General features: G+C 43.0%; 1 protein-coding gene across 3 annotated transcripts in view; it reads left to right on the forward strand.

Annotated features, from left to right (window-relative positions):
• FAM210A (family with sequence similarity 210 member A) overlaps positions 1 to 19,996 on the forward strand; it is a 36,335-nt gene extending 16,339 nt beyond the window's left edge. For all 3 annotated transcript variants that reach the window (XM_044293109.1, XM_044293107.1, XM_044293108.1), the window contains exon 5: positions 17,268 to 19,996. In XM_044293109.1, coding sequence (XP_044149044.1) covers positions 17,268 to 17,537 — 270 coding nt within the window. In that variant the 3' untranslated portion in view covers positions 17,538 to 19,996. The remainder of the gene's footprint in view (positions 1 to 17,267) is intronic.
• Positions 19,997 to 24,835: the final 4,839 nt, after the last annotated feature.

The following is a 24,835-nucleotide window of genomic DNA, read 5'->3' on the forward strand; positions in this document are numbered from 1 at the left end:
AAGTACTTATTCTGTGGGTCAGGACGACTACAGTGATACCAAATTTGTATAGTTTTTATTTTGTTTTACTAACCTTTTGAGAAAATAAACATTTCCTTTGCATCACTATTTTTATATTTCTGTCTACAGAGCTGTACGAGAGTCTGTTTTGTGCACGGTGAACGGTAGTTTTTATTGGTACCATTTTGGGGTAGATATAATTTTTTGATCACCTTTTAGGCTACCTTCACACTAGCGTTTTTACTGGATCCGGCAGGGTTCAGCAAAAACTCTTCCGTTACTGATAATACAACCGTCTGCATCCGTTATGAACGGATCCGGTTCTATCATCTTTAACATCGCCAAGACGGATCCGTCATGAACTCCATTGAAAGTCAATGGGGGACGGATCCGTTTTCTATTGTCAGAGAAAACGGATTCGTCCCCATTGACTTGCATTGTGGGTCATGCCGGATCCGTCTTGCTCCGCATTCCAGGACGGAAAGCAAACTGCAGCATGCTGTGGTTTTCTCTCCGGTATGAGAACAGAACGGAATGCATTTTGGAGCGCTCCGTTCTGTTCAATTACGTTTTGTCCCCATTGATAATGAATGAGGACAAAACGGAAGCGTTTTTTTTCCGGTATTGAGACCCTATGACGAATCTCAATACCAGAAAATATTAATGCAGGGATAAGCTGAGTTTTTTTTTTTTCTCTGGGTGTGACGCTCTCCGATGTGATTGGATCGCGGCACAGCCAAGGAGAAGGAGACTCCCATTGAGAAACCCTGGCGTCTCCTCCTCCCTGTTCCGATGCTCAGTATTAGCATACTGAGCACGAAAACTCCACGGGGGGCAGGAGCGATATTTTAAAAAATCAGGCAGGGTGGCAGCAAGTAAAGGTATTTATCTCCATTAACACAAAACCATGAAAGGTCCTCTTTAAGCTCCTCTTTCGCTTCTGCCACATTCCTCTGTTCAGCTTAGGTGTGATTATAATCTAGGACACGGGACTAGTCTGGAACTGAGTGGTTTTTGTAGTTGCTCGCAGCTATGCTATCCACCGGTCCTAGCATGCTTTCCTCATGTCTAGACTGTTAAGCAGGCTTTTCAGCTTGATCAAAGCTGCTTACCCTTTATAGTATTTCATTTTGGTATATCCGCTCTGTGTGTTCCTTGCAAAAGTAAAAGTGCTGAAAATGGGTATTAGCCATTAAAGGGGTTATCCCATTAAGACAACTTTATTCCCTAACCACTGTCTGATTGGCAGGGTTCCGACCACTGGGGCCCCCGCTGATCATAATAATGGGGTCCCATGTTCCCCAGTTAGCATGCGTGCAGCTGTATGAGGCTTGTACACAGCTTTCTCTGACAGTCCTGTAGAGTTAAATGGATCCCTGGACACACATGCATGTCTGCCATTCAAACAGGGAGCACGCACCTCCGTCCTTGTGAGCAGCATGGGCTCCAGCGGTTGGGCCCCTGCCAATTAGGCACTTATTCCCTTTCCTATGGATAGAGGATAAGTTTTCCTATGGGAACAACCACTTTAGTTATCCGACATAGCATAAATGACAGCCATGTACTGCACTCCGCTGCTGGATGTGTATGGTGTAAGTCAGTGGTCCCCAACCCTTTTTGCACCAAGGACCAGTTTCATGCAAGACAATTTTCCCAGGGACCGGGCGGGGGTGGGGGTTTCTGGGTGGGGCTTAGGCAGTGGGCGGGGCTGACTGATTCACGCGCATAACAAAACACAAGGTGCATATTAAAATATATAACACTATATAACGACTATATAAACTGACTATGGTCTCTGCTGCACTGTACCGTATTTTTCGCCCTATAAGATGCACCTGGGTTTTAGAGGAGAACAATAAGAAAAAAATATTTTTCATTAGACCTCAGGTCAGACCAGCAATCAGACCCCCAATGTTAATCAGACCTCAGATCAACCCCCAAACCTTTAGCCATCTATCAGCCCCTAATGTCAGCCATAAACCCACCTAATGTCAGCCATATGCCAGCCCCTCAGGCCTGCACCTCATGCCAGCCATATGCCTGCCCCCCCAGGCCAGCTGTATGCCTGCCCCCCAGGCCAGCTGTATGCCTGCCCCCCAGGCCAGCCGTATGCCTGCCCCCCAGGCCAGCCGTATGCCTGCCCCCCCATGCCAGCCGTATGCCTGCCCCCCCCATGCCAGCCGTATGCCTGCCCCCCCCCATGCCAGCCGTATGCCTGCCCCCCCATGCCAGCCGTATGCCTGCCCCCCCAGGCCAGCCGTATGCCTGCCCCCCCAGGCCAGCCGTATGCCTGCCCCCCCCAGGCCAGCCGTATGCCTGCCCCCCCCAGGCCAGCCGTATGCCTGCCCCCCCCAGGCCAGCCGTATGCCTGCCCCCCCCAGGCCAGCCGTATGCCTGCCCCCCCCAGGCCAGCCGTATGCCTGCCCCCCCCAGGCCAGCCGTATGCCTGCCCCCCCCAGGCCAGCCGTATGCCTGCCCCCCCCAGGCCAGCCGTATGCCTGCCCCCCCCAGGCCAGCCGTATGCCTGCCCCCCCCAGGCCAGCCGTATGCCTGCCCCCCCCAGGCCAGCCGTATGCCTGCCCCCCCCAGGCCAGCCTTATGTCCTCCAGGTCAGCCATCAGCCCCTTGTACAAATAAAATAAAAAAAACACTTACCTCTCCTGCTCCTGGTCATAATCGCGATCCTCTTCATTCTGCTGTCGGCTGTGTATCGTGGCGCACAGTGTGAGGTCACAGAGCGACCTCACGCTGTGCGCAGCCCTGCACAGCCGATAGCCGACCAGGAAGTGGTGAGTACAGATCCTTCACCGCTTCCTAGTCCTTCTGTACTAATGAAGCGCGTACTAATGAAGCGGTCCTGGGCCGCGGCCCGGCGGTTGGGGACCGCTGGTGTAAGTGAGGTGTGTAATCGTAAAATACCACGCTGAAACCTTAGGCTGAGTTCACAATTTACAGATGAAGCATGGGGCCAAAACTGTGCCAACATGGGGCCAAAACTGTGCCCGATTTTAAACAGACTGCATCTAAAGTTGAATCATTGTTAATGATTGCTCGGTTTACAACTAAACGGAAGTTCACCATGGAGCCATAAACAGTGCAGCTAAAATGAGTTTCAATCTACATGTCACATCATGGATGCACTTTGGTTACTGTGTATGCACAGCTTGGGAACCCATCCCAGAAGACCTAAGCCATAGCAGAATGGTCAAGCAGAGACATCCAAGCCTGATCTGCCACCTTGGACTAGGGCATTTTTTTCATTCCAGTCTGCCTCTAATACATTTTTATTTATTTATTTTTATTTATTTTTAAGCTCCGAATTTTACTGTGTGTGTCCATATAGCCTTAAAGGGTTTTTCCAGGCCCCTAATATTGATAACCTATCCTCAGCATAGGTCAATAATATCTGATCGGCGAGGGTCCCACACCTCCACGGATCAGCATCCTCTGGTCTGGAACTAGCACTTGAAATGGAAAAGGAAGCGCAGCTCCGTTCCCAGTATAGTGGCTATGTCAGGTTAATGCAGCTTTGCTCCCATTCACTAAAGTGATAGCTGAGCTGCAATAACCCAGCACGGCTGCTGCACTTCCTATTCCATTCAAAATGCTAGTTCCGGGTCCGGAGTACAGCTGCATAGTGGGGGTGCAGGTTGTCGGACTCTCACCAGCTGGATATTAATTAGCATATGTCATCACCTACCTTGAGCATAGGTCATCAACATCAGGAGCCTGGAAAGCCCCTTTAATTTAACTTGCAGTACCACCAAACACATAGGCATTACACTTGCTGGGTCCTCCACTGTGAGAGGCTGTCTTTCTAGCCCAAATCCTCACTGACCAATAGATTATGGCCCTCAATGGGGAACGTCCTTTACTATTAACGTAAAATTCTCTCTCACATTTTTCTAAACCAGACAATCTCTTCAACAACCATGTAATTTGTAAAAAAAAAAAAAAGAGTGCTAATAAAAAAAATGTGCACTAAATATCTGTATCTTAGATGTTTATAGAACTCTAGGAGTCTACAAAATGTGTATGTTTCCCTTTACAGACATATAGAGAAAACCTATACCTTGGGTGGTGGGGATAGCAGTTAATTTGTCAGTGGGCTTTAGGAAGGGGTTAAGAAACTGCAACTGCTGTGATAGGCCCCTATGCCCATGAGATTGACGTACAGCCTCCACTCTGATAACTTACAGTGCATTCAGAAAGTCTTCAGACCCTTTAACTTTTTTCACATTTTGTTACGTTGTGGCCTTGTTCTAGGTTGAAAAAAATATGGACTGAAGTATTCAGACGCTTTACTACAAAACTTTAAATTTATTTCTGGGGGCCCTCTAATCCTCTTGATCATCTTTTGAGATGTTTCTTTCTGCATCTTGATTGGAGTCCACCTGTGATAAATTCAGTTGATTGGACATGATTTGGAAAAAATACATTACTGTCTATATGAGGTCTCATAATGCATATCAGAGCAAAAACCAAGCCATGAGGAGAAAAGAACTGCCTGTAGTGCTCAGAGACAGTATTGTGTGGAGACACAGATTTGGAGTACAAAAAAAATTCTGCTGCATTGAAAGTTCCCGGGAGCCCAGTGGCCTTCATAGCTCTTAAATAGAAAACATTTGGAAAAACCAGGACTCTTCCTACAGCTCTCCAACGACCAAATTATGTAATGAGTCACAAGAGCCTGGTAAGAAAGGTGACCACAAACTCAATTGTCACTGGCTGAGCTCCTAAGATCCTGTGTGCAGAAACTTCCAGAAGGTCAACCATCACTCACTGCCTCACTCCACCAATTTGTGCTTTATGGTAAAGTGGCCAGAAAGAAGCCTCTCCTTAGTAAAAGACACATGAAAGTTTGCAAAAAAAAAGCACCTTAACCCCTTAAGGACACATGACGTACCGGTACGTCATGTGTTGTTCCGATCACTGCCGTGCGGCCGGCTGTGATCGGAACAAGGTGCCTGCTCAAATCATTGAGCAGGCACCTCGGCTAAATGCGCGGGGGGGTCCCGTGACCCCCCCATGTCCGCGATCGCAACAAACCGCAGGTCAATTCAGACCTGCGGTTTGTTGCGCTTTCTGCAGTTTCTGATCGCTGCGGTCCCTGACCGCGGCGATCAGAAACTTTAGTGTGGCGAAAATATATATTTATCACCCCCCCCTGCACCTCTGAATGATTTTAGCCCGGTGGGAGGTGCAGGGGGGGTGTTGCGGGCGGTGGGGGCGGTGCGGGAGGCGGGCGGTGCGGCAGGCGGGATCGCGATCCCCCGCCCGCCTCCTATTGCGTAATCGTTGGTGTACAGTGGGTATACCAGGGTGCCAGCACATTGCTGGCACCCTGGTATAAACGGCTGACATCGGTGATGCGATGTCAGCCGTTTAACCCTTTCCATACAGCGGTCCGTACGGACCGCTGTATGGAAAAAGTTAACAGTAAGAGGGAGCTCCCTCCCTCTCCGATCGGGGGGCTGCAGTGCCTTTGCAGCCCCCCGATGGAGAGGGAGAGCCCCAGACAGCCCCCCCAGAGCCCCGTCCTTACCCTTCCCCCGTCTGCGCAGTTCTGACCATAACTGAGCAGACGGGGAAGGTTCCCATGGCAACAGGACGCCTCTCAGGCGTCCTGCTGTCCATGGTGCTGAACAGATCTGTGCTGAAAGCATAGATCTGTTCAGTGTAAGTAAAATATAGTACAGTGCAATATATATTGTACTGTACTGTATTATACAGACATCAGACCCACTGGATCTTCAAGAACCAAGTGGGTCTGGGTCAAAAAAAAAGTGAAAAAAAGGTAAAAATCAAAAAACACATTTATCACTGATTAAAAATTAAAAAAATAAAATTCCCTACACATGTTTGGTATCGCCGCGTCCGTAACGACCTGATCTATAAAACGGTCATGTTACTTTACCCGAACGGTGAACGCCATAAAAATAAAAAATAAAAAACTATGATGAAATTGAAATTTTGTCCACCTTACTTCCCAAAAAAAGGTAATAAAAGTGATCAAAAAAGTCGCATGTACGCCAAAATTGTAACAATCAAACCGTCATCTCATCCCGCAAAAAATGAGACCCTACTTAAGATAATCGCCCAAAAACTGAAAAAACTATGGCTCTTAGACTATGGAAACACTAAAACATCATTTTTTTTTGTTTCAAAAATGAAATCATTGTGTAAAACTTGCATAAATAAAAAAAAGTATACATATTAGGTATCGCCGCGTCCATATCGACCGGCTCTATAAAAATATCACATGACCTAACCCCTCAGGTGACCACCGTAAAAAAATAAAAATAAAAACAGTGTAAAAAAAGCCATTTTTTGTCATCTTACGTCACAAAAAGTGTAATAGCAAGCGATCAAAAAGTCATATGCACACCAAAATAGTGCCAATCAAACCGTCATCTCATCCCGCAAAAAATGAGACCCTACTTAAGATAATCACCCAAAAACTGAAAAAACAATGGCTCTTAGACTATGGAGACACTAAAACATTTTTTTTGTTTTAAAAATGAAATCATTGTGTAAAACGTACATAAATAAAAAAAATTGTATACATATTAGGTATCGCCGCGTCCGTGACAACCTGCTCTATAAAATTACCACATGATCTAACCTGTCAGATGAATGTTGTAAATAAAAAAATAAAAAACGCTGCCAAAAAAGCTATTTCTTGTTACCTTGCCGCACAAAAAGTGTAATATAGAGCAACCAAAAATCATATGTACCCTAAACTAGTACCAACAAAACTGCCACCCTATCCCGTAGTTTCTAAAATGGGGTCACTTTTTTGGAGTTTCTACTCTAGGGGTGCATCAGGGGGGCTTCAAATGGGACATGGTGTAAAAAAAAAACAGTCCAGCAAAACCTGCCTTCCAAAAACCGTATGGCATTCCTTTCCTTCTGCGCCCTGCCGTGTGCCCGTACAGCGGTTTACGACCACATATGGGGTGTTTCTGTAAACTACAGAATCAGGGCCATAAATAATGAGTTTTGTTTGGCTGTTAACCCTTGCTTTGTAACTGGAAAAAAAAAATTAAAATGGAAAATCTGCCAAAAAAGTGAAATTTTGAAATTGTATCTCTATTTTCCATTAAATCTTGTGCAACACCTAAAGGGTTAACAAAGTTTGTAAAATCCGTTTTGAATACCTTGAGGGGTGTAGTTTCTTAGATGGGGTCACTTTTATGGAGTTTATAATCTGGGGGTGCATCAGGGGGGCTTCAAATGGGACTTGGTGTCAAAAAACCGGTCCATAAAAATCAGCCCTCCAAAAACCAAACGGCGCACCTTTCCCTCTACGCCCCGCTGTGTGGCCGTACAGTAGTTTACGGCCACATATGGGGTGTTTCTGTAAACAGCAGAGTCAGGGCAATAAAGATACAGTCTTGTTTGGCTGTTAACCCTTGCTTTGTTAGTGGAAAAAATGGGTTAAAATGGAAAATTAGGCAAAAAAATGAAATTCTCAAATTTCATCGCCATTTGCCAATAACTCTTGTGCAACACCTAAAGGGTTAACGACGTATGTAAAATCAGTTTTGAATACCTTGAGGGGTGTAGTTTCTTAGATGGGGTCACTTTTAGGGAGTTTCTCCTCTAGGGGTGCATCAGGGGGCTTCAAATGGGACATGGTGTAAATAAACCAGTCCATAAAAATCAGCCTTCCAAAAACCAAACGGCGCACCTTTCACTCTACGCGCCGCTGTGTGGCCGTACAGTAGTTTACGGCCACATATTGGGTGTTTCTGTAAACGGCAGAGTCAGGGCAATAAAGATACAGTCTTGTTTGGCTGTTAACCCTTGCTTTGTTAGTGGAAAAAATGGGTTAAAATGGAAAATTAGGCAAAAAAATGAAATTCTCAAATTTCATCGCCATTTGCCAATAACTCTTGTGCAACACCTAAAGGGTTAACGACGTATGTAAAATCAGTTTTGAATACCTTGAGGGGTGTAGTTTCTTAGATGGGGTCACTTTTAGGGAGTTTCTCCTCTAGGGGTGCATCAGGGGGCTTCAAATGGGACATGGTGTAAATAAACCAGTCCATAAAAATCAGCCTTCCAAAAACCAAACGGCACACCTTTCACTCTACGCCCCGCTGTGTGGCCGTACAGTAGTTTACGGCCACATATTGGGTGTTTCTGTAAACGGCAGAGTCAGGGCAATAAAGATACCGTCTTGTTTGGCTGTTAACCCTTGCTTTGTTAGTGGAAAAAATGGGTTAAAATGAAAAATTAGACAAAAAAATTAAATTCTCAAATTTCCTCCCCATTTGCCAATAACTCTTGTGCAACACCTAAAGGGTTAACAACGTATTCAAAATCAGTTTTGAATACCTTGAGGGGTGTAGTTTCTTAGATGGGGTCATTTTTGGGTGGTTTCTATTATGTAAGCCTCGCAAAGTGACTTGAGACCAGAACTGGTCCCTAAAAATTGAGTTTTTGTAAATTTCTGAAAAATTTCAAGATTTGCTTCTAAACTTCTAAGCCTTATAACATCCCCAAAAAATAAAATATCATTCCCAAAATAATTCAAACATGAAGTAGACATATGGGGAATGTAAAGTCATCCAAATTTTTGGGGGTATTACTATGTATTAAAGAAGTAGAGAAACTGGAACTTTGAAATTTGCAAATTTTTCCAAATTTTTGTTAAATTTGGTATTTTTTGGTGCAAAAAAAATAATTTTTTTGACTTCATTTTACCAGTGTCATGAAGTACAATATGTGACGAAAAAACAATCTCAGAATGGCCTGGATAAGTCAAAGCGTTTTAAAGTTATCAGCACTTAAAGTGACTCTGGTCAGATTTGCAAAAAATGGCCTGGTCCTTAAGGTGAAATAGGGCTGTGTCCTTAAGGGGTTAAGGACTCTCAGACTGTGAGAAACAAGATTCTCTGGTATGATAAAAACTAATATTGAACTTTTTGGCCTCAGTTCTAAGGATACCAGGCACTGATCATCACTAGAGATGAGCGAATTTTTAAAAAATTCAATTTGCAGGTTCGCCAAATTTTTGGGGAAAATATTAGGTTTGGGCGAATCGCGTAAAAAAAACAGCTATTTCCTGGCTGCAGAGAGCCTTCATAGTGGTGTAGAACACCAAATAACTCAAGTGTGAACTCAGCCTTACAGGTCAATGTTAGCGTTGAGAAGAAGCGCACTCCTTTTACACCGTCGGGAGCTGATTCCACATAGATGTATAGGCGTTTAATAGAACATGTTCTGTAGACAAGTAGAGCCCCCCGACAGAGTGGAGTGGGTGTCAGCAGTAAGTTTGTGTTGACGTCACTGATTATTTTGCCCTTCCTCTGATCCGTCAGAACAATAACCCCCAAAAAACTGATCCTGTCTGTGGAGCAAACGAGGTGCAGAACAGCGTGACACCGCCATGCCCTGCACATGTGGTATGCTGGAGGGGCACTGTGAATTGTCCCTGCAGTGCAGTCTGAGGACATGGTGGAGGATGAGGAGGCAGACATTGTCGCAGGACCAACGGCGTGACAACGTGGATGCGGAAGCGGCGTCACTTATAAAGTGTTGCCTAAAACATGATTTAATAATACACGTTCTCCGGGACAAAAGGCTTGGCAAATTGATTGTCCGGGAATTTCTTCGAAGATTGGGATAATATATTGGCGAATTTAAGTTTAGTTTCTTATAATTTAAATCAAGTTTTGGTTCAATTTAATATTTTAAATTTAATTTAACAGATTGAAGAATAGGGACAATTCGATCTGATAATTGATAATTCAATCTGTGGTTAACCTGCACTGGAAAGGCCTTTATGGGGGCAGTCGACAAGTTTTTTGACTTTCCACGATTATTAAATAAAGTGTTGCCTAAGACACGAGAGAATCGGGCAGTCTTCTGGTTATTCGAGAACGTGGTTGCGATGGAGAAAGCATTCCAAAAAACAATTTCTCTCCACCTGGAGACAAATCCTGTCAAGATTGATGCAAGTGCGGTGTCGGCTGCTCACCTAGCCAGATACTTCTGGGGGAACCTGCCTGGCATGAACAGGCCTCTAGTAGCTACAGACATTGAGAAGATAAAACTTCAAGATTGCTTGGAGCCCGGAAGAGTTGCGAAGTTCATCAAGATTCAAACCATAACTACCAACCCCTGGTCTCTTCGTCAGGGAAAAAATCACGAGCTCCCAGTCATCATGGATGGAAAGGAGGACATCCTGTGGTGCATGGAGATAGAGAGGGTCTTCGGATTCCTCCCCACTATACGGACGTCTCAGAAATGAACTGCTGCTCCCGACAGAAGCTCCTGGGAAGGTCATGGAGTGTCCTAGCCATCCGGCATCTATTTGCCCTGCTGAAGGATTATTTTGAAAGTGTGTAGAAGCTACACGGTGCCCCCACGCTGCAGATTTATCATGGAGACACCGGATATTATAATATTACATTATTATATAAAGAAAAGAAAATTAAGCCCCTTTGTCAAACGGCTCCCAAGTGCGATCAGCTATATCATCATCATCGAGTACTGTCTGCACGTCACTGATGTCCTCCTCAACCGTCTCTAGGTCAGGAGCCTGACCGCTCGCAACACCAGCTCCCATGCCACTCTCCTGATCACTACTTGTTCGCCTAGTGGAGGAAGTGGCAGATCTCTCCTCCACATCTTGGCTGGCCAGTAGCTGCTGACTATCTTCTAGTAGCTTGTCCTCACTGTATAGTGGAGCTGAGCCCACAGCATACAATACTTCTCTGGCTCTGGGAATAGAAAAGGACAGAGGCAGGTTGAGGACAGGTGAGGGCACAGGGACTGCTCCCGGGCCATGCCAACTAAGGGTTGTGTCTGATGAACCCACTGACTCTTGGCTGGGGGTGTCTAATGTCACTTGCGACAAAGTCGAAGATCGAGTCAACCACTCATACACGCAACAGATAACTGCACCACTGAGCGGCAAATATATATTTTTTCTTTTTCCAGTAATACACACCACAAAAGGCTGTGTTATCGCAATTCATGCGGTTCTCATCTTCTTTGTGTGGTGCCAAATCAATTAGAAGTATAAGTATGTACGTACCATACTGCTTTCATAATGAGACCAGACACACAAGTTGGTTTCATGAAAGCATCTTCTCATCCCCCTGAGCAAGAGAGCTTTATTTAAGAAACATTCACTTAAAGAGAGTCTTTCACCTAAAATGACCATTATACACCACAAACATCATGATATCCATTACATTCCCCATATTATAATCTTACCTTTCATATTGCTGTCCGTCGCCTATTCTCTCTTAAAAACACTTTTATTCCATATGCTAATCAGGTTCTGAAGGTGCCCAGGGGCGGCGTTTATGCGGCCGGTGCCCAGGCTCCACGGCGCTGTTCAAATCAAACCCCTCCCCTTTCACCCCTCTGGCCCGCCCTCGGTTCTTCAGATACCATCCTCCAGTCAATGACAAATCCTGCGCCTGCGCACTCCATTACCCACTAGGGCAGAGGCAGCAGAGCGTTTAATGCGCATGCGCCGGCCCGTACATCCCGATATTTTGGCAGTTTACTTCCGCCGGCTAGATCGGGATGTACGGGCCGGCGCATGCGGATTAAACGCTCTGCTGCCTCTGCCCTAGTGAGTAATGGAGTGCGCAGGCGCCGGATTTGTCATTGACTGGAGGATGGTATCTGAAGAACCGAGGGCGGGCCAGAGGGGTGAAAGGGGAGGGGTTTGATTTGAACAGCGCCGTGGAGCCTGGGCACCGGCCGCATAAACGCCGCCCCTGGGCACATTCAGAACCTGATTAGCATATGGAATAAAAGTGTTTTTAAGAGAGAATAGGCGACGGACAGCAATATGAAAGGTAAGATTATAATATGGGGAATGTAATGGATATCATGATGTTTGTGGTGTATAATGGTTATTTTAGGTGAAAGACTCCCTTTAAATAGCAGACATGACATCACAAAAGGGGTGTTCCTTAAGAAAAGACTATTGGCTTCTTGACAAAATGGGAGTAGTTTCCTAATTTTATCCCTGAGTTTCATTGGCACATTCAAGAATGGCAACCTAACTCCCCCTCACCCAGTGACATTAAGACAAAGAAATTAAATTTTCTGCCATCCTGTGGACAGAAAAGAGTAATACAGTACATATATATAAATAAAACCTATCTCTCACAACTGCACCACTGATGGCAAATATATTTTTTCTTTTTGCTCCGAATTTCACAGCATTGCCGACCAAATCCCGCGCCTGCGCCGTTCACTTCTGTATTTGTCGCAGTGAGTGAATGATGCGCTCCTGGTGCCGGATTCCTCACTGCGCCTGCGCCGACTACGTCACAGTTAGGAAGCTGGCACCAGGAGAGCGGCCTTCACTCACTGCGTCTGCGCCGAATACAGAAGTGAAGGCGCAGGATTTTGTCAGCGATGCTGTGAACCGTGACATCAATCAAGAGGAGTGGGGAGGGCAGAATGGAGGACCTGGGCGGGATAAAGGGTGAGTAGACAGAGCCTCTAGGTGCTGATTCTACGCCCACATAGCACCTAAAGCAGTGGTGGCGAACCTATGGCACGGGTGCCAGAGGCGGCACTCGGAGCCCTCTCTGTGGGCACCCGCACCCTGGAAAAAGAGTGTACCAATATACCTTAGACCTTTCCTGCCATTCATCAGCGCAGGACGCACCATGAACAGCACAGTCGGCTGACTGAATGTAGACAGGCTATTATAGCTACTACATGATAAAGTACATGAAAGATATACTATATTGGACTATAGGATTCAGGATAACTTGCCACGTTGGCACTTTACAAATAATGAGGGGGTTTTGGGGTTGCGGTTTGGGCACTCGGTCTCTAAAAGGTTGGCCATCACTGACCTAGAGGCTCATTAGCATATTATAAAAGTGCTTATTTTATCAGAACGGCTGCAGGGAGAAATGTAAAAAACACTGTTATGTAGGGCTGACATTAGCGCATCGCTAATGTCGGTCAGCTACATAACAGTAATTCTGATGGTAGAAACCCTTTAATAAAACCCTTATTAAACCCTTTAATAAAACCTGATCCAGAGTGCTAGACCTCACACTGAATGGAAGAATCACCTTCCAATAAGATAATGATCCTTCGCACACAGTCAAGACAACACAGGAGCGGCTTAGGGACAACTCTGGACCTGAATCCATTACAACATCTCATGATAGACCTGAAACTGGCTGTCCACCGACGGTCCACATCTAACCTGTCAGAGCCTGAGAGGATCCGCCAAGAAGAATGACAGAAGATCCTAAACCATACTCAAGAAGACTGGAGGCTGTAATCACTGCTAAAGGTGCTTCAACTAAATCCTGAGTAAAGGGTCTGAAGACTTATGTCAATCCAAGATTTTCGTTTTTCCCCTTTCAATAAATTAGCAGAGATTTCTAACATTCTGTTTTCACTTTGTCATTTATGGGGTATTGAGTGCAGAAAAATGCGGCCATGTGCATGACGCCTGAGAGTCCAATGGGCAGTTCAATTCAGAGATAGATGTCATCCAATGCCAATTTATTTTTTACTTGCCTATGGACTCTCCATAGCCTATCTAGCTATATCCAGCTGGATCTGATGTCTCTATGGACCTGTAAGGGTTCCTCTGCTGGGTTTGGTGCTTTGGAGGTTCCCTGGACTGGAATATTTGGGAGCTACTGTTAGATTATTTCTTTATTACTTGTGCAGTTGGTGTTTACGATGGTTATCTTGTGACTGAATTTCTCATACATCATATTTAATCTGTCACAATACGTCTCTGTTAAGCTTCCTCTGAATAACATCCTGCTTCAAAATTTCTGACAGAGGATGTGATTATTTTTCCCTTGGCTCTCCACTAGATACTTGGATACCTTGATAATTAGACCATTGTGGTAAAGGGAATTGAAGAATGTATATGTCAAATGCAGCAACTGAATCTTTAATGAAGGGAATGTGTCAAGTTCTTCCTTGCCAGAGACTAAGTTTTGCTGCCATGAAAGGAAAATAGGAGTCTTTTATAGATTTCATGGGAAACCCTGGTGACTGGCATGTCCGCTCCAGTAGGATGCCTACAAGTACTAGTCACTTACCTCCTCCTGTTGCATCTGTCTTCCTTTTAACCAATATCATAAAATTACTCAAGTAACAGATCAATATGTCCAGGAGCAGATGGGTGGTGTAAGGCTTGTAAAGCTGATGAAACATTTCCTAAGTAAGGTAGCAACAGGCATTGGGGTGGTACAATTGGGTTAGGTAATATGTAAACTGTACTTATTCTGCTTTATAATGTATAAATAATACTGCGAAGTTGTAATGAATTTAAGAAGAATAAAGATCAATAAAAATAAAAAAGTTTAGGATTTGGCTTTGAAATGGCCTGTTTTTCTACAGGACATTTACTTCAGTGGTGTTTTTAAAATGTATTTTTTTTTTTAGGATACATCTGTGAGGGTCCAACACTCACTATCTTCTGATACAAGGAGCTGCAGCACACTAGAACTTAGCATATCCCCTTACAAGTGAATGGGACTGGGTATGAAGCGCATTCCCTGGCCACTATTTAAAGGCTATGTACATCTTTGGATGCAATTTTTTTCATTATTGCATTGTACTCATTTTGAGCTAAAAATTATTTTTAAATTGGTATTTATTAAAACATATAAAGTTTTTTTTTTTTTTTTCAGTACAGAGCCGACAAGCTCTAGTAACCCCCTTTGAATTTTTTTATTATATGCAAATCAGGTCTCTACCAGGTCTCTAGCCGCCGCAAAAAACCGCCCCCTCGTCGTGTTGATTGACAGGGCCAGCCGTGATCTCCTCCTCCTCCGGCCGGCCCTGTCAGCATTTTAAAAATCGCGCGCCTCTGTTCATTCGGCGCAGGCGCTCTGAGATGAGGAGGCTCGTCTCCTCAGAACTCCCTCGGTGCGCCTGCGCCGATGATGTCTTCTCTTTCGGTGATGTCATCGGCGCAGGCGCACTGAGGGAGTTCTGAGGAGACGAGCCTCCGCATCTCAGAGCGCCTGCGCCGAATGAACAGAGGCGCGCGATTTTTAAAATGCTGACAGGGCCGGCCAGAGGAGGAGATCACGGCTGGCCCTGTCAATCAACACGACGAGGGGGCGGTTTTTTGCGGCGGCTAGAGACCTGATTTGCATATAATAAAACTTCGTTTTCTTAAGAAACGGCCGCATGAAAGTAAGTAACAACATTATATTCTCATATATCGCACTATAACGAATGTAAGTAGCCCAAAAAAAATAAATCACTTTAGTGGGGTGACAGAAGCCCTTTAATTATTTTTCAGTATTAAAACGCAAGAAAAATTATACAAGTGTGGTATCATTGTAACCGTACTGACCTGGAGAATGAAGATAACAGGTAATTTTACCGCATAGTGTACAGTGTAAAAAAAAAAAAAAAACTTTTATCAGAATTGTGTTTTTTTTTTTTTTTTTTCTCAATTATACCCTATTTGGAAAAAAAAAATCGGCTTCCTACTACATGGTATGCAACTGTAAATGGTGCCATTAGACATTTCAACTTGTCCTGCAAAAAGTAAGGCCTCATAAGGCTATGTTAATGGAAAAATAAAAAAGGACTGTGGGAAGGCTGGGAGTAAAAAAATAAATAAAAAATCCTCAAGGGGTTATGGTATTCTGGTACAGTATTCTGACTGGATGTTTTGCAGTAAAAGCGTAATCTATTACTGGCTAACTGGACAGTTGTGCATGCAAGCTTTTGAAATTCTTTACATGGGACATTTCTGAAGAATTGAGGGATGTTAGCTGTAAAAATTAACAATAAATGGGATGAAAGAGTTAGCAGGTCCTTTTTAACATTTAGGGCCCATCCTCAGGACAGGTCATCAGTATCAGATTGTTGGGAGTCCAACTTGCCACACCACTGTAGATCAGCTGTTTGAAGAGGCAAGCGGTGTGTTCTCTTTAGCATTCACCAGCACGCCATATAAATTGTAGCGGCTGTGCAGGGTAATTACAGCTTTTCGTCCAAATCATTTGAATAAGAGAAGTTTTAATTACCCTGTGCTGCCACTACAATGTAGACGGCATGCTGGTGACCATTGTAGAGGACACAGGCGCTACAGCCCCTTCCAACAGCTGATTGGCAGGGGTGTCAGAGTGAGACGTCTACAATCCGCCAACTGTTCAGTGGGAATAGGAAAGTAGGATTTTGGAAAATATCCTTGTAGAACCCTGAACCTAGTGACTTCTCATCAGTATTGCTCAATGGTCCTCATACGCCGTATGGTAGAGATCCAAGGTACCGGAGATACCAGTAGAGCTTAGCGTTTATTCTGTCCTCATAAAATAATGGCCTGTGAGTTGGATCTTGTCTATGCAGAGTAGCACAGAAAATAAGTGGTGCAGGATATCAACCTCATTGTACATATATCTGGTGTAAGCTCAAAAATTACCACACAGAGTATGACGAGCTTTATACGAGATCAAGACAGAACAAGGATGCCATCCATGTCCTCTCCACGTCCGTGCGGCCGGACTCCAAATTCTAGAACATGCCCTATTCTTGTCCGTTTTGTGGACAAGAATGTGTTTTTTGAATGAGGCCTGTGAAAAGTGCGGGATGCACACGGACTGCATCCATATTTTGCAGATCCGCAATTTGCGGATCGCAAAATGGATACGGTCATGTGAATCCACACTAAGTCTAGCATTTATGGTCTGAAACGTATATGTTTTCAAATAACTTTTTCATTGGAGGCTTTTTTTATGCTTTTTTTTTTTCCGCTGCCCCCCCCCCCCCCCTTCCCTTCTAGAACTGCACTACTATGACCTGCAAGTGCGTCCATGTTCAGAACCCTTGTTTAATACATGGACCATCTATCTTTTATTACCCTTTTAACACTAGTGGATATTTGAACTTCATCCTAATAGATCAGTGTTGTGCGACATTAGCAGGAAGATTGGTCTTGACAGTTGTATTAATTGGGCACAAAGAACATTCTTATCGCCCTTTTTCCTGAATGGCTCCATAGAAATCCACATCTCCTATTTTCCATTTTGTTTTCATTCTAGAGTGTAAGGAAACAATAAAAATTACATGGGTGCGAAGTCATTCTTGTGTGACTTGTGTTGCTCTTTCTCCAGAGATGCAAGCTGCATTTTTCCCATTCATTCCACTGAATGGTGTTCTCTTCAATGCGAGAGGAACGCGGCGCTGCTTGGGTTGTACAAACGGTACAAATACAGGTGGAAGTGCAGAAATAACTACAATAAACCATATTCTTTCCTCTGTTTTTGTTTCTCATTCAGATTGCCACCCCAATCCGATATACTGTAACATTAGGAGGGACTTCTGTAAGTGTTAAATATCTCCGAAAATATGGCTACTTGTCCACACCACCATTAGTGAAAGACTATATACAGGACAAAATGGAGGAAACGAAAGAACGTTTTAGTGAGAAAATGGAGGAAACCAGAGACATTATTAGTGAGAAGATGGAAGTAACAAAAGACAGGATCTCCGAAAAGCTCCAAGAAACCAAAGAGTCCTTCACTTTTAGGAAGAAGAAGGAGGAATGAGAAGATGATGAGTGCACCTTAACATCATTGCAGACTATTTCCTGGCATTGTGCACAGAAAACTGCATTTGTTTTATCAGTTTTCGTCATATGATGTCTGCATGGAGTTACCGTACTCCGAACACATCGATACACTTGTTTAGTCTGCACAGGAACGAATTCCTAGAAATCACATATATATTACAAGTTAACATTGTCTATGGCTTTTACAGTTATTGGCACATTTTCATATCCATGTAACGTTAGACGTAATATTAGAAGCTTTTCATATTGTCTACAGCAAATTGTAATAACACACCAGGCAAGCCGCTGGTTCATCCCAGTAATGGGTCAGAGGCATGTCGGGGTGGGAGGGAGGTTTAAAGTAGGAACCCCCATCACTGCAATTTTTACATATAATCCATTCTATTCACCCAGCGTAGTATCACCCGGTACTTTGTGAAAACTGTTTTACATAGTTTTCTAAGGTACTTGGCAATCTGAAAGCACAAAGAAGTTTTAATATTATGACTGATGACTTATAAATATATTGGTGGCAATTGTCCATTTATAAAGTATAAAGTGCTTTGATTAGAGCAGGAATCGGCAACCTCCAGCACTCCACAGCTGCTGTAAAACTACAACTCCCAGAATGCTCCATTCACTTTTATGGGAGCTGAGCATGTTTGCATGCTGGGAGTTGTAGTTTCACAGCAGATGGAGTGCTGAAGGTTGCTGATTCCACCCTAAGAGGAGTTTCCAGCCTTTTTGTTTTTCTAAAACTGCTACCGATTTGGTGGTGTTTTTTGAGCCAAAGCTGCAAAAGGAATGTGAAATATGAATGAAGGAAATCTCCTTTGTACCTGATCCATTTCTGGCTTATACCAAATGCACATTTCCATGTTCCTGGATATATGGTCTCTTCGTATTACATGCATGTGATGCAGCCTGACCACAAGTTTAAAGGCTTTGGACATCTTTAGGGGCAATTTTTTATAATTACGTTTTACTCTTTTGGGCTAAAAATCATTCTTTCAATTGGTCTTTATTAAAAATGGTCCATCATTTTTCTTCTCCAGCTTTCACTTTCACTGCCCCTACGGACTATTCTTCTCTACCTCACACTGAATCTGTCCAGGGGCTGCTCTGACAGCTTGATCTGAAGCCCTCCTCTTTGAACTCATGAAAACTCATAAACATTAATTTAAGCTAAATTCTTATAAGGAGTGTTTATGAGCTGTCAGGAGTTCACAGAAGAAGGCTACAGATTGAACTGTCAGAGCAGCTCCCTGACTGATTCAGTGTGAAAACAAAATATTTTTAAAATAAGTAAAATGCAATTATAAAAATGCCCCAAAGGTGTCCATAGCCTTTAACTAAGGGCATCATAGAGCCCTAAGATCCTGTGGGTTCAGGTTGGCAACACTCCCAAAAACGACATAAAACACTACTGAAGCAGTGACATTTTTCAAGAAAAGACTAGTTAGTTATATATGGCGTAAGATGTGTACATATAGGTATCTTTCATAGCATGGTACGAAACACTTTTATCGCCACAAAATGGCTACCAAAATTTGACAGAATTATTAGATTTCTATTATAAAGCTTTTGGGGAAAGTTGTGTTTACGTTTTCTTAGTGCTGATTCTATTATATTGTTAATCATAATTTTGTTAATTAAATTTCAATACCAAAACCCAGTTTTAGGGTACTTTCACACTTCTGTAGTGTATTGCGGATCCGCAATACACCCGGCCGGCACCACTATAGAACTGCCTATTCTTGTCTGGAATTGCCGGACATGTTCTATTTGAGGGCGCGCTCCGGAAATGTGGATAGCATAGTGTGTGCTGTCTGCGTCCATTCCTGCTCCATAAAGAATGAATGGGTCCGCACCCGTTCTGAAATTTGAGGAACGGATACGGACCCATTCTGCGGATGTGTGAATGGACCCTTATTCTGTGTGTACTTGCTTCTGTTGCGTTCTAGCTTAGTCTTCGATGCTTATAGACCTGTAAATCATGATGATGTATCCTGTCTCCAGCTTTTCTGCAGAATACTTGGCTGTACCTTGTGACCATGTACAAGCACTAACCTTTCACACAATTATATTCCCAGTACACTGACTCACTATGTTCTTGCCTGGAATCCTCTGGTTTACAGATACAGTGAAACCTCTGAGACGACCTCCCAGAATTACCATTGAAAATGGGTCTTTTAGGGGGAGATGGCTAGTTTGAGTAATATATAATGGGGCTGACAATCTGTTAGAGGAACTCTGTTCTGAGTAATAAAGGGATGAACTTTTGGAAAGGTTTTATTGTATAGCAGACATGTCCAGACCTAGAAGATTTTGTGCAGATATACCTAATCGAAAAATTATTATTGCTGAAATAATCAAATGTGTGCATTTGTTAGCCTAGGATTATGATTTCAATTCCTTATTACTGCTGACAGGTGAATAAAGTTGTTTAAAAACTGCCTTTGTTATTGGTTGTGTTTAGTTTATATTGTCCCTAAAGTGAAAGGGTCCCTTCTGTGTCAACAAGCTTTCCATTAATTAATACTACAGGTGAATATAAAAAAATTGTAATATAGCTTATTAGAGAGTGTGTTTTTCTCCATCTAGTAGCTCATTCGTCTTCCCCTCTCCATAGTCTTTTATGGACACAATGTTTGTCTGTTGTCTCTCTCTGCGGCTCTCTCCTCCTAACCCCTCCCCTTTCCATAGTCTTCTATGGTCAGCATGGAATCTGATTCTTTGGTGAGTAGCTGTTGTTTCTGAAGATAGCAGAGAGTGTAAGTTTATGCCAGAGGAGAAAGAAGCATTTTCTCTATTAAGATATATTGTAAAGTTTCTTATATTCACCTGTGGTAATGATTTATGCTAAGTTTATTGAAACAACAGTGACAATTTAAAGAGGACCTGTCACTACAAAATGCTATGCAATCTACAGCTAACATGTTATAAGGAGTCTAGCAGATTTATATTTTATATATATTTAATTTAATGTAGTCATTAAAATATCTGTGATTTCTGACCTCAGTAGCCAAGGGGGGTTGTCTTATCAGTCATTGGCAGCCATCCCTATCTAAGTATGTATATATAGATAGCTGTTAATGACTGATAAGACCGCCCACTTGGACAACTGAGCTTAAATTTAGTACATGCCAGTCCAATTCCAAGAAAGCTAGCACCAACCCTGTATTTCACATGGATCCAGAGCACTCACTTCTTTGCTAGGTTTATTTCAGGCTGGTAGTTCACAAGGCGTGTTCTTTCTCAGAGAGCATTTCCTTTCTGCTGCAGCTCTCTCCCTATAGGTGTCACAGGTTCAAAAATAAGATCTGGCTGGTGGCAGTTGAAGAATGGAACAGAGCATGTCCACCACCTCAGCGATGTTCTGGAGGTAGACAGAAAAATAAAAGAAATACACAGCAGGTGGTGCTATACAGATACATGTTATTGAATAACTCAGCGCTTTACAAAATTACATGCAATCACAAAAGTATTCAGATCCAGGTGCTGGTTTGAAATTAAATGTAGACCATTTTTATGGTACAACTTCTTTAAATGGGTTTTCCGGTAAAAAATATGTTTTAACAAGTTGCTGCAGTATGACGCATGAAACATGCTCCACACCGCCTCTGTTCTCTCCATTTTCCGGTCCCAGCACTGTTTACATCCGGCTGGCTAAGGGCATGGTCACATGCACCACTCCAGCTAATCACTTCAGTGTTGATGTGGCCACAAAGCAGTATGTCACTGTTGAAGCCAGTCATTGGTTGCAGCAGTGCATGTGACCATGCCCATAGCCAGCTGGATGTAAACAGTGCCAGGACTAGAATATCGAGAGAGTGAAGGCAACGCGGACAAATGGAGCAGATAGACGTGCATCTTCTGTTTCAGGGGCCATGCTGCAGGAAATGGTTACATTTTTTATATATATATATATATATATACACACACACAGGAAAACCCCTTTAAGACACTCAATGAAGAGCACAGAAGTGGTTTATCCAGTGGAATATAGTACATTACTTGTATGTCAGCCCCAGACTTTCTTAAGCAGTCCCTACTCATTGTAGTTTGCAGTAGTTTTTTTTTTCTTCTATTGGGATATGTAGTTATCCTGGTTCCTACTTGGACAGCAGTAACTTTTATGTTTTCATAGAGATTGGAATCAAAGTTAAGCTGTTTTCTCTCAATCTCAAGTGGCACCTAATAGTAAGCAAACCTCTGTGTTCTTAATTATTGCTTATATGAATATATTTTGTGGGCTAAATCACCAAAATGCTGTATTAGAACTATAGTACTAAAAAAATATATTTTTCATTATACATGCAACTCAAAACCTTTAGCTGACTACCCCAATAAATATATTGGTTGACACAGATTCTGAAAGGATAAATCTGCCTATTAATGCAATGACTTATCTCTTACTTTTCGTCGTTGCATAACATGGCCTAGTGGGCAGTTCAGAAATTTATGACCCAGCTTTCCCAGAAATGAATTTAATTTCTAACAGATGACAACTCATGAACTCCAGAGATATGGTACATACAGCTCGCCAAGTTGTCCCCCATAACTATTTATGGAGAGGTTTAATGTAACGTCTTCTGGGCCTGATTTCTGTAGCACAGTCTGTCCATACTAAGGTCCCTATTAATTTATCTCAAAAGAGGGACCTGTATGCAGCTCGCATTAATTTCTGTGGGTACTGAAGGCCAACAAAATGATGCTCGTTATATATGAACCGTGCAGCACGGCTTTTCCCATAACCCGCATATAATGAATGGAGAAAGCCATCTCTCCATTAATTATCCAGCTGGTTGTGACTGTCAGAGACCGCCTCAGCTGGCAGGCTGGTGGACACTCATTTTCACATATGTAAGGGTCTCAGAGTTTGGACCTACATCTATTAGACATAAATGTCCAAGGCAGGAAAACCCCTTCTAATGCCAAAAATAACCTAGTAATGAAGCAGTTAAATATCTGATGAGTGTAAAACTGAAATGTACTGCTATATAGGCAGCTCCATTCACTTTTCCTATGCATGATGATTATAAAATATAATACATGAAGAACAGAGGAGAATAGAACACACGTAAAGAACATACATTAAAATGATGCGTCACTTTAGATGTCACTTCTCCAGTGTCTTGTACATTTCCCTACTAATTAAACCTTCATGAAATAAAAATTCTGCTTTGAAATGGTGAAAGATACGTTATACCAGATATCGTACACAAACCCCCGCACGTGAACCAGTGGCCACATTTACTCAGAGCCGGGGTACAAATACCAACTGTCATTACATAGAGTGACATCATTCATTTCTCCACATTCTTGGACCTCCACACTGGTATCCCCCCTGAGGGATGAATTGTCTCCAGCTTTCATAGATTGAAGACAGTGAATAATACCCTTCTGCATGTTTCTAGCCCACATCCCACTTCACTTCCAATAGCGCAGCTCATTCAGTTGAAGAAGGAATTTATCTGAACAGTTGCATTTGAACCTGGGGTTGACTAGTTCAAGACATGTATCAAAATAGGTTGGCCACAAGCCAAGGACTAGACGTGCTGGAATGACTCATTCCAAAATGGAATGGATGGGGACCTACTGGGTACAAACTTAATCATTTTATGCTGCAATAGCTGGGATGACTGTTCTATAGGCTGAGAGTACATTTGCTAGCCTTTTCAGAATTGTACCTTTTGTTAATTTGATTAATTTGAACTTTTGTTTGCTTCATTTATCTACTCTCCGCTCTACTATAAACTAACGTTAATAATGCAGCTAATACGCTAGTTAGTAAATCAAGTGTTAACCATTTATTTCAGTAAAAATAAAATATAGTTAGAATGTACTGATCTGCATGATTATGATGGAATTGCAGTATCCTGGTGTGGAATGCGTAAATAATATTGATATGATAATTCCTTATTTGCGTTTGCAGCTCTTCCATGTGAATATTAAGCAGGCACCTCCCCAGTGTCAATCACTAAACCACGGAGAAAATGCAAGGAATAAAATGATCTCTTGCATATAGTTCTCCAGACCCAGTTTTAAACTATTTTACAATATACTGTATAGTCTCATCCATAATACACTGGCAGAAAATTAAAAAACACCACCTGGAAAATTTAATGTGGTTGACCTGAGATTAACAAAGTATAAACTGCTAGTGGTGCTTGATCAATAATCACACAATTAAGGTGGTGCACCCTTTATTTTGGGTTCTTCGGCAGAGTATATGGGTGGCATCTCCCCTTGCTGCGATACAGGCTGCCACTTTAGTATGGTAACAGTTATACAGATGCTGGACATCCCCCTGTGGTATGAAATTCCAAGTTCTTTCAACCTGGACCCATTCCGCCAAGGTGGCTGTGGGCAGCTGTGCATGGGAGATCTGTACCAGACAATATCGATGGGGAAGAGATCTGGTGGTCAAGCTGGCAAGAGTTGATGCTGGATACCCTTAAGAGCACATTGAGTAACGCAGGCAGTGTGTCTGTGGGTGTTATCTTGTAGAAACCCCACATCTCCTGAGTCAAAAATTGACTGGTTTCACAATGTCCTAGACATACTGAAGGCCGGCTAATGTTCTCTCCATGAATACCTGATGGGAACAACCATGTTAACTAATGGTGCTCCACAACATCTTAACTTCTGTTGGTACTTGGTGTCTCAGCACTATGCATGATACTCTCCAGCCCTCCTGCGTACTCTAATGAATGTCACTAGTACCAAAACAGGTCCTAGTACTAGTAATGGCCACATAACTGAACACTATTGTTTTGCCATTCATGCCTCCAATAAGGTTCTATCAGGACACCAGTGTACTCTTGGCAATGATGAGAGATCAGTGGCAAACAAGCTAGTGGAGTGTGTGAATGCAGTCCTAATTCAGGTAGACAGTTTCTTTTGGTATAGACGGTCACTGGAGGGGCTACTACAGAACCAGTATGTGATGCTATAGCTGTCCTTTTGAGATACAGCAGCTCTTCTTATACGGCAATCTTGGCATGCAACTGGCTGTCTTGCCCATCCAGGACCCTCTATACATGTGTGAGTACCCTCTTCTGACCACTGTTGACAACACAGATGCACTACAGAAACTTCTTGTCCAGCTCTTTCTGAGATTTGACGGATAGACCATACAGCTTTACAAAGTCCCACTATTCAGCCCTTTTCAAAGTCTGTTAATTGCACAAATGCTGCATGCCTTTCTCTAGCAGGCATAGTGAACACTTCAACAACAGCAAATCAACAGTCCTGTAAGAGAGAAGACTAAAAACAGTGCTGTCAGACAAA

The sequence above is a fragment of the Bufo gargarizans genome, chromosome 5, assembly GCF_014858855.1.
Source record: "Bufo gargarizans isolate SCDJY-AF-19 chromosome 5, ASM1485885v1, whole genome shotgun sequence".
Lineage (NCBI taxonomy): Eukaryota > Metazoa > Chordata > Amphibia > Anura > Bufonidae > Bufo > Bufo gargarizans.